This window comes from Euleptes europaea, chromosome 17, assembly GCF_029931775.1.
Source record: "Euleptes europaea isolate rEulEur1 chromosome 17, rEulEur1.hap1, whole genome shotgun sequence".
In the NCBI taxonomy this organism is placed as follows: domain Eukaryota; kingdom Metazoa; phylum Chordata; class Lepidosauria; order Squamata; family Sphaerodactylidae; genus Euleptes; species Euleptes europaea.
Window position 1 is genome coordinate 29,595,716 of NC_079328.1, and position 14,887 is coordinate 29,610,602.

The following is a 14,887-nucleotide window of genomic DNA, read 5'->3' on the forward strand; positions in this document are numbered from 1 at the left end:
TGTCACAAGGTTGGATTCTATGCAACACAAGCAAAATGTATGGTGGATCTCTTCCATCCTTCCCTTCTTCCAATTGCCCTTCTGAAGGCCAAAAATGCAATGCTAGGGGTCTGGGGGACCCACATAGACTGCTGGAAAAGACAAAAAAGATCCATATTTCCATGAGGTTGGGTCCAGTTGTTTTTGTCTAAGTGAGGAATCTTCCATTAGAGAAAGCAGTTTCTCCAGCAGAAGAACTCTTTTTCTAGCTAAAGAAGTCTTCTACCAATGGAAGCATCTACACTTAGCAGAAGTGAATAATATTTCTCTAATATTTGTACAAGAGTAGAACTTCAGCTGCAGATATGATGAGTCCCAAGGAAATCAACAGTAATGAGATAGTTGAAGCCATCCATAATACTCAACAGAGAATGGGTTGGATCATACCAGTTTTTCTGCTCAGTTTTGCTCTCACTGTGGCCCTGTCCCACTGGGTCCTGTAGCATAGCCTTTCATTGTGATCAAAAGTAGTCCTTCCTCCCTCTTTTCACCCATGGAAAAGCTGGTAGGATCCAACCCAGTGAGAGGAGCATCAGGCAATTCTTCTAGGTCAGGGGTGTTGAACTCAATTGTTCATAAATGTCCCTTGGTTGGGCCGGGCCATGCCTTGCCAGGTCAAATTGAGGTGGGGGGCTGCCTTGGCTGGTGTGCAGCTGGATAAGAGCTCTCAAGGGGCTGGATCCAGCCCCCAGGCCTTATGTTTGACACCCCTGCTCTAGACTGAAGAACTTAATATCTGCTTTAGGCATATATGGTTATGATAGTTCCACAAGTCATCTTTTATATTGCGTTCCAGAACATTCAGGTAAACCTTAAGCCCTGATTTTTGAGAAGATTTTCTCCAGAGAGGAGTTCTAATTAGAAGGCGGACTTTTGTCAAATACAAACAAAGAACCTAAAACAGTCTTATCTGGAAGCTCAGAAATGCAGTAAAGAAATTGAACACAATTGGAAAGTGTTTTTCCCTTTAGCAATGAATGGATAACAAAAAAGCACACACAGAGACAAAATCAAAGGGTGTTTTTTGTGTGTGGAAATTATGGGAACTATTCATGTTCTCCATGACATTTACGAACTGTTGACTCTCCCTTCCTAGTATTCTTCTGCAGGGAGTGTTCTGCTTTGCATTTTGAAAAGAACTAAGAACTAAGACCTTATTGTAGTAGTGTGGAGACAGCCAGCCAACGCACAAACCACTGGGATAACTTTATGTGCAAATCTTCTGCTTCAATTCCATTCTTTAATTCCACAAAATAAGGTGTGGAATTAAATGTAGTGGGGGAAATCTTGTCAGTTATTTTCCCCCCCCCCAAAAAAAAAATACCACGGTACAATTCTAAGAACAAACAGTTACAGTTAGTTCTGGTGGGAAAGTATATCTCAGTGGTAAGGGCCAGACACAGAGCATTGGATAAAGGAAGCAGAATGAGTCTTTCTTGATCTAATTCATAATCTAGCCTTTTTTGTGCTGGTATCTCTCAAAACTTTCTGAATGGTGATAGATCATGGTATTAGTCTGTCTGTAGCAGCAGAAAAGAGCAAGAGTCCAGTAGCACCTTAAAGACTAACACAATTTCTGGCAGGTTACGAGCTTTCGTGAAGAAGTGAGCTGTGGCTCACAAAAGCTCGTACCCTGCCAGAAATTTTGTTAGTCTTTAAGGAGCTACTGGACTCTTGCTCTTTTCTACTTTCGGAATGGTGTTTGTCCCACATTTGAAAAAACAGAATCGACCAGAGGCCCATGAAAGAGAAGGTCTCCGTTTCACAGCACAAAAGGATGCTTTGCCTACGCTGTCAGTACCACAGTTTGGGCACTGGGCATCCTGTTATTAATTCCAGTGAATAAGAGTAAACATATTAGTCTTTGAAAAAAACATACAAAAAAACCCTACAATGTGCATCATGTCGTCAGGAAGAAAAGAGGGTCTTGAGTAACAGCCATGACTTCAGCTTTTTTTCACTGGTTTCCCTTAAGGAAGCTACAAAATGACAGTCTACTCTGGACCTTTTGATGCTTTTTGTGCTACCTACTGAAAGACAGGTGTGGCTGTTGCATTTAATGCCCTGCAATGTTGTGTACGTTACCTGCCTCACCCTCCGTTTTTTCTTATCTGCCCAATTCGTTCTGCTAAAGTAAAGCGAAGAGCTCGCGCTGCCGTACACAACATTTCTCCAGTCTGTGGAAGTATGAATAATAATAACACCTTTCGCAATCAACTCTATATAAACGCAGAGGTACAAATAAATTAATTAAATAAATTCACCCAGAGGACAAGAATCCCAGGGAGGGTTGTTAGGGGATTTTTTTTTCTGTTTCTTTTTGCAAAATTAATCTTTTTTATATATCATAACATATAAATTATAGGAAAAAACCCCCATCCCATTGTTAACAACTCAAAATCCCAGCAAAAAAATAAAATAAAAGTATTAAAACAGTTCTAAAGCAGGCTCAAAAAAGTGTAACTTTGACCCAAATTCTAAACTAAGCCTCTTGGGTCAACCCGCTTACAAAGAATAAGTTAAAAACAAAAAACAAAAACAAAAAAACAACCTCCTGGTGTCCCTCGAACGGAGACACTAGTGCTTTTCGGCTGGCGGAATGTGTGGTTCTCTCTATCCGTGCATGTGTGCGATCCAGTCCTCTGTCAAGGGTGTGTGCACAAGCCCCGTCCTCTTTCCCTTTGTCAAACAAGAATTGAACCTGCTAGGAACAGCCACTTGAAACTTCTCTACGTAACTCATAAGAAAACTGACACAGCCATAGGTATGTTAGATACACTGTCACACAAATTCCTCTGAAGGATTTACTGGATCTGGACTCGATGTTGAATTCTGTTTTCCAAACCCGGCGATGCTTGGAAATCCCTCTTCTCTTGGAACCTTTTCTCTTTCGAGGCGCATGACGGGAAGGTCAGACTTCATAAATTTTGTCTTGCAAATAACTGAATAATGAATCCAGTCCTTTGGAAGAACTCCAGAGCTGTTTTAGCATCTGGCACTCTTTCTCATTGACATCTTCGAGTCCGGATTTCAGGAAGCTCCGAACCAGGCATTTAGATTCTTCTAATACCTGTGAAAGGAATTATAATCCTCCATTTCATAGTTTGAATATATTAAAGCAATCAAGATACTATTGGAAAGTGCCTTCACGTTGCATCTGACTTACGGCAACCCAGTAAGGTTTTCAAGGCAAGGACAGAGGTGGTTTGCCATTGCCTGCCTCTGTGTAGCAACCCCAGTCTTCCTTGGTGGTCTCCCATCCAAATACTAACCAGGGCCAACCCTGCTTAGCTTCCGAGGTCTGACAAGATTAGGCTAGCCTGAGCCATCAAGGTCAGGTAAAGCTGTTATTACTGTGGGAAGAATACTGCTTCAAGAAAGAGCAGATTAATTCGGTGAAACAACGGGTGGTTGAACTGGCCTAGCCATGACCCTGTCTCCTGAAGTTCCAACACCAAGGGTAATAATTTAATTACAAAATTGCTTTGACAGAAGACCCATTTTAAGCTTTTGAGATATAACATATTGGCAAAGACTGAGGCGAGAGATCTGAGATTAGGATTTTTCACATTTTTAAGGGGGAGGGAATAAGAAGCCCCCACTGCCTCCTAGCCCACATATTTGAATGTTTACTGTCTCTGAACATGGAGGGTCCCTCCTGCTTCTTGCCTGAGCAGAGCTGGTCCTTGCAGAAGAGGGTCAAGGGGGAGATTTTACCCTTTCCTCCCATTTCACTGCAGCCCCTTGACTGAAAAGGTTAGGGTTGCCAGCTCCAGGTTGGGAAATACCTGGAGATTTTTTGGGCGGAGCCTGAGGAGGGTGGGCTTGGGGAGGGGAGGGACTTCAATGCCATAGAATCCAAATGCCAAAGCAGTCATTTTCTCCAGGGGAACTGATCTCTATCAGCTGGAGATCAGTTGTAATAGCAGGAGATCTCCAGCTACTATCTGGAGGTTGGCAACCCTACAAATGGTCCATGTGGGTCCAGAGACCCCAGGAATCAACTTTTATGGCTACTGGAGGAGACAGGAATGTGGGAAAGATTCATGACCCTTGTAGCAACAGACTTATCGTTGAACCTCAACAGCCTGGACAGCTGCATTATAGCAGTAGACTTTTGAAGCTACTCAGCTAGCCCTGGATGTTAGCGGTGGCTAGAGTTGCCAGCTCCAGGTTGGGAAATACCTGGAGATTTTAAGGGCGGAGCCTGAGGAGGACAGGGTTTGGAGGGGGGAGGGACTTCAATGCCATAGAATCCAGTTGCCAAAGTGGCCAGGGGAACTGATCTCTGTCACCGGGAGATCAGTTGTAATAGCGGGAGCCACCACCTGGATTTTGGTAACCCTAGTGGTGGCACGTTATTTCTTTATTGAGGGGGGATTTCCTAATAATGTATTCCCCACCTGCAATTCCTTGCAGGACCTCAGCTCAGACTCATTTCGAGGGGCTACATTTCAAATAATAACAGAGACTTGATGTATGTTATATGCTGTGTTAACTGTACGTGCACATCTATTTTATCTATTTTCAAAAGGGCTTAGAGACAAAAAATAAAAATTTTTGGTATCACTTCTGTATACCTCTTAAGCCGCCAGTTTTATAGGTTTTCTGATCCACAGGCCCATGACAGCATCTTACAAAAAGAGAAGATAAAACAAGGCCTTGGGAGATAATGATAGGATAAGAAGAGGGCCGGATCAGACCCAGAGTGTTGTCAGATCAATGCAGTGAATAGCTGCACAACTGTAGAAAGTTACACAATGCCTTTTCAGTGTGTGTTTCTTTTGTGTGTCTTGTTCCAAGTGTCTCCAAAGAGATGTAATCTACAATTCGCTTAATTAAATTTTTTTGTGCCTCACTGTGTCTGCAGAGTTTTTAAATGGAATACAGAAGGTGAAACCAAAACTTCAGCTTCTTGTTTGTAGCTTCTGGGAAACAAAAGAGAATCTGAGGTGCAGAGTTACTCAAGAAGCAATTTTTGCAAATGTGTTCAGCAAGGAAGAAGAAGAGTTGGTTTTTATTCCTCACTTTTCCCCTTCCTTTACAGAGTCTCAAAGCAGCTTACAATTGCCTTCCCTTCCCCTCCCCACAACAGACACCTTGTGAGGTAGGTGAGGCTGAGAGAGTTCTGAGAGAACTGTGACTAGCCCAAGGTCACATAGGAGGGGAATTGTGGGAAGATGGCTGTCAGCTGTGTAAGATCCACACTATGCTTTTGTGTCTCGCCTATTGCAGGTATTCAAGGCCTGGGTGCGGCCAGAGGTTTCTCCAGCAAAGGGGGGAATTGTGGGAAGATGGCTGCCTGCTATGTTAGATCCAAGCTGCGTTTCTAACATGGGGCTGAACTCATGGGAAAGCTGGGTTTTGTGAGTTTGCACAGCACTGACTAGCTACTGTCTGTGTATCGCATCCCCCATTGCTCTTTCCTCTAGCAGTTTTACAACTTTAAAAATTGTGTGTGTGTGTGTGTGTGGGAATATTAAGAACTGAACAAAATGTAAGGCAATAAATGAATATGTAATTAATTGAATGATAGAACATGAGAAGCTTAAAAAGGGGGGAAAGGCTGGCAGCCTGCATGAATAAGGCTGCCAGCTCTGGGTTGGGAAATACCTGGAGATTTTGGGGGAGAAGCCGGAGGAGGGCAGGATTTGGGGAGGGGAGGGACTTAAATGGGGTATAATGCCATAGAGTCCACCTTCCAAAGCAGCCATTTTCTCCAGGTGGACTGATCTCTGTCGCCTGGGGATCAGTTGTATTAGTGGGAGATCTCCAGCCACCACCTGGAGGCTGACAACCCTATGCATGAAACATGTAGGGCAAGAGTCCTCAACGTGGTACCTATGGGTGCCATGGCACCCACTGTCACCTTTCCTTGTGCCTGTCAAGTGTTTTAAGACAGACATAAACTAACAACATTAAGGGAAAGGGGATGCATACGGTAGTTAAACATTAGCAAAGCACCAGAAATACCTGGAAAACCCTCATCCCAAAGAGTATAGAGCTAGCTCAGGCAAAGAGAGAACTGGGGAGGAGCCCTTGCTTTTATAGATAGAAAACCTCCCCTCCTCCAGCCACTGAGCTAGCAATCGATGGTGAAAGTGTAGTGGAAAAGGAGACAAATCAGCTCTCTTTTGTTGAAAAATTAGTCTGATTTGATGACTGGAAAGATTCCATGTCAGTTTATATCTTCCCACTTCTTTCCCCCTCTCCTTGAACTCCTCAAACCAGGCTGCCAAGGCAAACAGGGAAAGGAATGGAACTAACTGAATTTGGTTATTTGTTGTTATTCCTATTAGTTGCTTCATTACCTGAACAAACATACCGAACAGTACTTATTTGGTTTGGCTTTTTTTCCTTAGGCTGTTACAGCACTTGTATTCCCAGCGATGTATTAAGAGTTGGAAAATGTTATAAAAAATACTGTTCGCACTTTCTATGTATTCCCAGCGATGTATTAAGAGTTTAAAAATGTTATAAAAAATACTGTTCGCACTTTGTTTGGCCCCTTTAGCTGTGAAGACGTCTTCCAACCATTTATAAGCCGTGGTATCCAAAAACCCTTTTAAAGCGCTGTTTTTTATAACATTTTCAAACTCTTAATACATCGCTGGGATTACAAAGTGTGGTAACCCCTTTAGTTGAGAAACAAATGCACATCATTGTGTGATGCTAACTTTAAAGAGGGATCTATTTTAACTGGGCAGATAACAAGTAGAAAATGTATCATCTTCTTTATGGAGGATGGCTTTAAAATTATAGGGTGTGTCCCCCCCCCCCCCCCCCCCGGTTTAAGTCTCATTTTGTGGCATCTTTGGGAAACCAGAAAATACTGTTTAGGAGAACTGTTAAACTGAGTTTTATTTGTTGCCGGTTTTTGCTTGTGTACTCTCCCATGGCCAGCTAATGTAGACCGTTGATTTGTGTGATAATATTTATGTAACACGTACTTTTACATTGTAAAACAACTGCTCAGAATATAATACACATAACACCAAAGAAAAGGGAACAGGAAAAAGAGAGGAAAGCAAATATTAATTCTTCGGAAATTTATAAAACACTTCTGCAGTGATCAAATGGAATTGGTACTACGGAAGACCATTCTGGGACAGGGGGAGCCACTAGCCAATAGGGAAGGGCCATAGCTCAGTGGTAGAGCATCTACTTGGAATGCAGAAGGACCCAGGTTCAATCCCCGGCATCTCCAGTTAAAGGGACCAGGCAAGCAGGTTATGTGAAAGACTTCTGCCTGAGAACCTGGAGAGCCGCTGGTCTGAGTAGACAATACTGACTTTGATGGACCAATGGTGTGATTCAGTATAACGCAGCTTCATGTGTTCATGTGACTTAGGCGGGAAGGGGAGGGGGGCCTTGTTGTGTCAGTTTAATTTTTTAATGACTTTTCTGCGTCCTCTTATTGGAGAGAGATTATGATTTTAGAAGGTCTCTTATGATTTGATGTCCATTTCAAATGTGGTCACACAGCCATTTGGAGGATTCTTACTGATAGAAAAGCGGTATAAAATACTTTAATATGTAAATGTTTTATTTGCTATGGCATTTTTATCCTGCCTTCCCTCCAAAGAGATCAGGACACCGTACATGACCTTCCTCTCATCCATTTTATCCTCACAACCACCCCGTGAGCTCGAATAGGCTGAAAGAGGGTGGGGGAACTGGCTCAAAGTTACCCAATTTATTTATTTTATTTAATTATTTTCCATTTATATCCTGTTTTGCTCCCTGATTGGGAATTTATAGTGGCTTTTCACATTACTGCCTACCTCCTGTCAATCCTCACAACAACAGCCTTGTGAGGATAGCTTACACTGGCAGATTGTGACAGGCCCAAAGTCACCTGGCAGGCTTCCATTTATGAGTGAAAGATTCGAACCTGGAAGTCCCAGGCCCTAGTCAGACACTCTAACCACTACGCCACACCAGCCATCATGGGAAATGGGGATATGAACTGGGGTATTTTCACCCCAGCACTACACCACAGAAAATCTTTAACAGCATCTACAGTATCTCACACATATCACTTTGCTGTAATCAATCTAACTACCCCGTAAGAGAGGTTGGTATTATCACTGCTTTGCAGATAGGGGACTGAGGTGGAAAGAGAGGTTGGCCGAAGAAGAAGAGGAGGTTTTTATATCCCGCTTTTCTCTACCTTCAGGAGTCTCAAAGTGGCTTTCAATGACATTCCCATCCTCTCCCCACAACAGGCACCTCGTGAGGTAGGTGGGGCTGAGAGAGTTCTGAGAGAACTGCGACTGGCCCAAGGTCACCCTGCAGGCTTTCTGTGAAGGAGTGGGGAAACCTACCCGGTTGTCCAGATTAGAGTTTGCCACTCATGTGGAGGAGTGGGGAATCAAACCCGGTTCTCCAGATCAGAGTCTGCCACTCTTAACCACTACACCACGCTGGCCTCCAAGTAAGCTTTGAGCCAGAGACTTCTTGTTGATTCAAGCGCCTGTGTTTTTCTTACCACTGCACTGCAGGATGCCATTTCTTTCACTCTCAGCATCACTTCTTGGCTGAATGTCGTGGGCCAAAAGACTTGGGATACGAGTCCTCGGCTGCAGGCTTCTTGTGCTGTCAGCTTTCTCCCGCAAAACAGCATTTCATTTGCCTGCAAAGACCAAAAACACCCTTTTTCAAGAAACCGGGCAGAAGGACAAACTGCTAAGGTTGGCAGGGCAACTCAGAAGTTAAGTACTTGGGCTTCCGACTCCCACCTGCAGATGGATCACCCAGTGTAATTCACCAGATTAGCCTCCACCACTCATGTGGAGGAGTGGGGAATCAAACCTGGTTCTCCAGATCAGACTCCACCGCTCCAACCCACCGCTCTTAACCACTACACCACTACTGCAATATCCATGGCACAGTTTAAAAGGCTGGTTCTCATATGCATCTAACTGGGCTCAGGGCAGCTCACATAATAATAAATATACCAAAAAACTTCATAAACTTATAAAACAATGCATTAAAAACAGCCCTATCAAAAATAGTAAAAATCGCGTATCTCCAATGGCACATTTGATTGTGACATAAAGCCACAGCAGGGCCTGCTGGTAGATCAAATAAAATGCAGAGTCTGCCGATGAGATAGAAACAATCAGGCAGGGTGGAGTAGGGTAGGAAGGCCAGCACTGATAAAGGAGACTGTAGCTGGCCTCAGATGTTCAACTTAAAATGGAGCCTAGACGTAGGCCAGTTTTTAAATTTATGTTGTGTTGTGCAATCCTGACGGGACCCTCAAGGTATCTCCCCCACCTTGCAAAGCCCCACCTATTAAAAATTACCATCTAGCATAAAGCTCGACTTTGAAGCCATTATAAAGTCACCACAACACATTTCGAAACTTGACAGGCAGTAGTGAGAATAAAAATTCAGCAGGCACATGCTTCAAAAGAGCCAGTGGTAAAAGTCTTAATTGCTCTTCTCAAGCTAGGGCAAAATGAATAAGCCAAATGGGTCTCCCTAGAGAGGGTAGCACCACTATGGAAAAGGTCTGGTCCTACTCTTCACGATGTCCCTCCTAACTTCAGGGAAAAGGGGAACTGAGAACAGATGCGTGTATGCGCATTAGGATGGGAGACATCAGGGGTAGCTGTATGGTAAGGTATAGAAGAAGACCCGTTTTGCATTTGCAATGCCGCACAAACTGGAACGTGCATCTCCAGACCACTGTCTCTGGCTGTTCTTAAGTTGTTCCGTGGGGTTAGAACCAAAACAACTGTACAGGAAGCAACCTTACCAGAGCTACACCTAGGATCTGTGGAAACGTATAAGATGAACAGCCAGCCGGAGTGAGCCGAATTGTTGCGTATGGTGTCTGGAACCAGGCCTTTTCGCTTGCCCAAACGATATCGCACAGTGGTAATATCGAAGCCCCCAAGCCAAGAGCAGGGCCATTGATTGCAACCACAATCGGCTTCTTAAACTGAATAAAGGCCTTGACAAAATCCCTAAAATGGAGGGGGAAAGAGGAATATGGTTATCAATAGGGTTCTAAAATTTCACCCATTCTACTGGAAAACAAATACAGCATTTTAAATTTTCCTGGCCCTCTGACTCTGAGAACTGTCATCTGATTTCTGAATGGCATTGAAGTCCCTCCCCTCCCAAACCCCGCCCTCCTCAGGCTCTGCCCCCAAAATATCCAGGTATTTCCCAACCCGGAGCTGCCATCCCAACCCTTAGCCATTCCTTCCCATTGGATCACAATATCTGGCCATGCTCCTTAGCTTCCAGGCTCAATCCCATGAAATTTGGGGTGTGAGAAAGCCTCTTAGATTGTCCGGTTTCCCTACAGTGCTGTTCACAGAAACCAGGACTTAAGCCTGCATATCTGTAAGGGAATACCTCCCCGCTCCCGGTAATAAGACTGTAACCCTGAAACACAACTGCACACTAATTTGCAGTTTTTTTTGGATCAAGCTTAAAGCAGGATAGTGGAGCATTTGGTGACAAGCACTTCATTCTGTGTGCATTTCTATTAGAGCAAGGACACATTTTAAATTCTGTGAGTACATTTACATATAAATGAAGTGATTTAATTTTAAGACAAAATATAGTCATATTCTGCTTTTTTTTTCTTTAAAGAATGGCACCATGCTAAGTTCATTGTCAGTACTTGAATTTATGAACCTGCTGAACTCTTTGAAGGAATATCTGGTATCCAAGGAAGAGAGGGAGAAAGAAAATTCAGCTCTGACTTTTCACATATACACATAAAGTATATACGCTTATATACACTCTTCATTCCAGTTAAGCAACTGGTGCAGAGAAATCCCCCAGATCCAGTTAATACATGATCCCGGGAGATCTAGGTTTCAAAGTCTAGCACCAGCCCTGGAAAGGGATTGTGTAGCTGTGACATTAACAGACTGAATGGGTCTATTCACATTTCACAATAGCCCACCCTCCCAACCTACTTGGGTTTGCCCCAACATGACCAAACTGTACAAGCATAAGCTCACCTTTCCAAACTCATTTCCTGCATATACTTATGCTGTTTGTACAGAGCTATTACTCAAATGTTTACCAGAGATGTTTTAAAGCATCAGTTATACATGGAGAATGAGGCAGATCTACATCTGCAAACGTTTGTGACCTGGAGACCCAGGATTTGGCTGTATCTCCCTGACGAGAGCGGCTGAATAGCAAACCTGGCCCTTCTGCCATGTAATGTATGGGTCCGCCCTAAGCAATGGTTCTTCTAGGTCAGGAGTCCCCATCTTTGCTGAATCTGTGGGCCCTTGTGGAATTTTGAAAGCAGGTACCAGGGTCCACCACAAAATGGCTGCTATGGATGGGGCAGAAATCCATAATATGGCTTCCATAGGGGCTGGGGCTAAGCAGAAAATGTTAGAAAGTTCCAAGTCGAGGGTCTTCTTAAGATGGGTGGCAGTTGTTTCCAAATGGGTATTCCTTGCGTCCACAAAAATAATGTCTCCTGACTTCTGAAGCATGTCCCGCTCCGATAAAACAGAGGAAAGCCGTACTGGCTCTTTGTTTTGGGGGAGAAGAGAGTGGGTACCAGGAAATACACTGGTGAGTATCATGGCACCCATGTGAAAAGCTATATTCTCTTAGACAAGGAAGGACCAACTTGTCACATTTTAGCTGCATCTTCATATATTTCAGGAAGATGCTAATCGCCGTATCCAGAAAATATATTAGCAAGGATTGGGAGGTAACTCTCAGTTGGCTGGAGAGAATAGTGAAAATGGAAAAACACCACATTTATCTTGTTCCAGGGCTGGGCCCTAGTTGACCTAGCTCATAAGGGCTAAAATTCTCCTTCCTAATTTAGAATTGAATTTAAAGGAACTTTTGCACATGGGGCCCTTGGTCCAGAGATCCATGTGCACTTGAGAATTAGCCTCAACCTTCTTTTATCACTAAGCACGGTTATAGTTGGTGGCATCTAATCCTCATATAAATATGCAGCATTCCCTTTTTTTGGACACAAAAGAACACAACCACACGTATCACCTTGGCCAGCTTTAATGCGTTACCATCAGCATTTTTGGAAAGGAGATACATACATATCCATTACTCTGAACATGTTTGCCCCTGCCAATTGTACAAGGTTGAAACAGTCGACCACACGTTAGTGTATTGTCCTTTGTATATGGGCAGTCGGTGTCTACATAACTCCAGTGTTATCAAATTTTCCAGGCAGACCTGATGAATTTTATATTTCTCTCCTCCTCTCTGATTGTTGTAACAAAACCACCTTTAAGGTGGTCAACTTTTGCTCCTTAGCTTGCTCAACAAGGAAGCGGCTGGTTAAGTCTTTTTTTTTAAAATTATGTGTGCACTATTGAAATCCTGTTAGTTATATGGTTCTGAAATTTTACTGTATGTAGGTGTGCTGAAGAGGAGAAGACTGAGAGGGGATATGATAACCATCTTCAAGTACTAGAAGGGCTGTCATATAGAGGATGGTGCCGAGTTGTTTTCTGTTGCCCCAGAAGGTCTGACTAGAACCAATGGGTTGAAATTAAATCAAAAGAGTTTCCATCTAGACATTAGGAAGAATTTTCTAACAGTTACAGCAGTTCCTCAGTGGAACAGGCTTCCTCGGGAGGTGGTAAGCTCTCCTTCTCTGGAGGTTTTAAAGAAGAGGTTAGATGGCCATCTGTCAGCAATGCTGATTGTATGACCTTAAGCAGATGATGAGAGGGAGGGCATCTTGGCCATCTTCTGGGCATGAAGTAGGGGTCACTGGGGGTGTGGGGGGGAGGTAGTTGTGAATTTCCTGCATTGTGCAGGGAGTTGGACTAGATGACCCTGGTGGTCCCTTCCAACTCTATGATTCCATCTATAATGACTCCCTCTGTGTGTCAGTCTTGGTTGATCTATGGTTGTAACAAATGAACATATCTATCTATCTATCTATCTATCTATCTATCTATCTATCTATCTATCTATCTATCTATCTATCCATCCATCCATCCATCCATCCATCCATCCATCCATCCCCAACACTTTGCGTTTTGAAATTGAGTGACCCCAGCACACCAAAGTCACCTTATTGCTTCTGCAATCCTGGTGCTTTCCTTTCTTCTGTCACTCGATAATCTGCCAATCAAGTAGGAGTAATCTAGGCCGCTGCAGAAGACACTGCCCACTGCACTGAGGAGCAGGAGTTTGCTGTCATCTGCCGACGCGTTGCACAGTGCTCGCCGAACTTCCTTCATGATCTGCAGAGAAGAAAAAAGTTGAGTGTGGCTTTGACTGACCTGTGCCACCCAGCGAGATCACGGTCCTCAAACCTTGCCAAAACAGTAGGTGCCTGCTTTTTGTCTGATGTTGCTTTGACCCATATAATTTTCATGCCTGTGTGAGGAGCTTGGAATTCTCTGTGTCCTTGAAAAAAACTACTCAAACCTCCATTTTATTCATTTCACATCTATGCCTTTTTAATGGGATGTTTTCCAATGTCAAAGGCAACAGCAGTTGCCATAGGCCATTTCTGCATGGTAATTAGCAGCGCGTTCCAGGTTGAATTGCCCTGCATATTTTTTTTGAATTTTGCATGCTGGACCGTCGTTCCGGAAGTGACTGCGAAGCCGGTGCTTACCTGCTTCGCATTACTAAAGAGGCCATTTAACGCGACCTTTGGTGTTTGCCGCGAAGAATCTCCCTCAAGGAACGATGCAAAACAACAGAGGTGCGTTAGCTATGCATATGCTAATAGCTATGCAAACAGGAACAAAGGAGCAGGCGAGTGGGGGGAGTGGAACTTCTCCTTTTGCGTTGGGACCGTGAAAAGGCATTTTTAAAGTCGCATTTTTAAAAAGAGCTTTGAGCGAGCATTGAAATTGACCATGCAAAAATGGGCATAGAAATAGGCAAATTAAGGTAAGTGGGCTGTAACCTGGCCTGCTAAGGTTTCTTGAGATGTCCTAGAAGTAGTTATCTCCTTTACCTTTACAAAAAAATATATTTTTTGCATGGCTTGTGTTTGGTGGCCACTTGATGGCATTGTGGGGCTGTGTGGGCACAGGAAGAGCGTCGGTGGGCAAGATTTTGATAACGGTGCTTCTCCTAAAAGCTTCAAATGCGTCATGGGTATAGTGACATTGGCTGAAATCCTCATACCAATCCCACAAGGTAGGCCAGTATTATACCCATGTCACAAGGGCTGTTAACCAGTTAAAGGCATTGGAGTTTATTCATCTCCTGTCTTTTAACCAACGCATAGTGATTGATTAATCAAATGTAAATTCTATTTAAGTATTGTTGAAGGCTTTCACAGTCAGAGTTCATTGGTTCTTGTAGGTTATCCGGGCTATGTGACCGTGGTCTTGGTATTTTCTTTCCTGATGTTTCGCCAGCAGCTGTGGCAGGCATCTTCAGAGGAGTAACACTGAAGGACAGTGTCTCTCAGATTAGCTTTGCAGATTAGCTTTGGCTTTCACACATTAACAGATCACTTCAGGATACAGTGGTTTCATATTAACATACCACACACTAATTAGCACATTATCTTGATACTTACAGGACAATGATTAGCACATTACCTTTGATACTTTTTGCAGGACAATGATTCAGCTCAAACCCAACCCCTTTCTGACTATATATTACTCTTCCTACACACTTGACACTGAGAGACACTGTCCTTCAGTGTTACTCCTCTGAAGATGCCTGCCACAGCTGCTGGCGAAATGTCAGGAAAGAAAATACCAAGACCACAGTCACACAGCCCGGATAACCTACAAGAATCTATTTAAGTAAATTTATATACATTGCCTGATGGCCCAGGCTAGCCTGATCTGGTCAGATCTCAGAAGCTAAGCATGGTAGGCCACGGTTAGTATTTGGA

At 43.5% G+C, this 14,887-nt stretch overlaps 1 protein-coding gene across 1 annotated transcript in view; it reads right to left on the minus strand.

Annotated features, from left to right (window-relative positions):
- Positions 1–2,713: 2,713 nt before the first annotated feature.
- CDYL2 (chromodomain Y like 2) overlaps positions 2,714–14,887 on the minus strand; it is a 65,671-nt gene continuing 53,497 nt past the window's right edge. The window contains exons 4-7 of the mRNA XM_056862811.1: positions 13,090–13,262; positions 9,806–10,016; positions 8,531–8,674; positions 2,714–3,109 (exon numbers count right to left, since the gene is read on the minus strand). Coding sequence (XP_056718789.1) covers positions 2,951–3,109; positions 8,531–8,674; positions 9,806–10,016; positions 13,090–13,262 — 687 coding nt within the window. The 3' untranslated portion in view covers positions 2,714–2,950. The remainder of the gene's footprint in view (positions 3,110–8,530; positions 8,675–9,805; positions 10,017–13,089; positions 13,263–14,887) is intronic.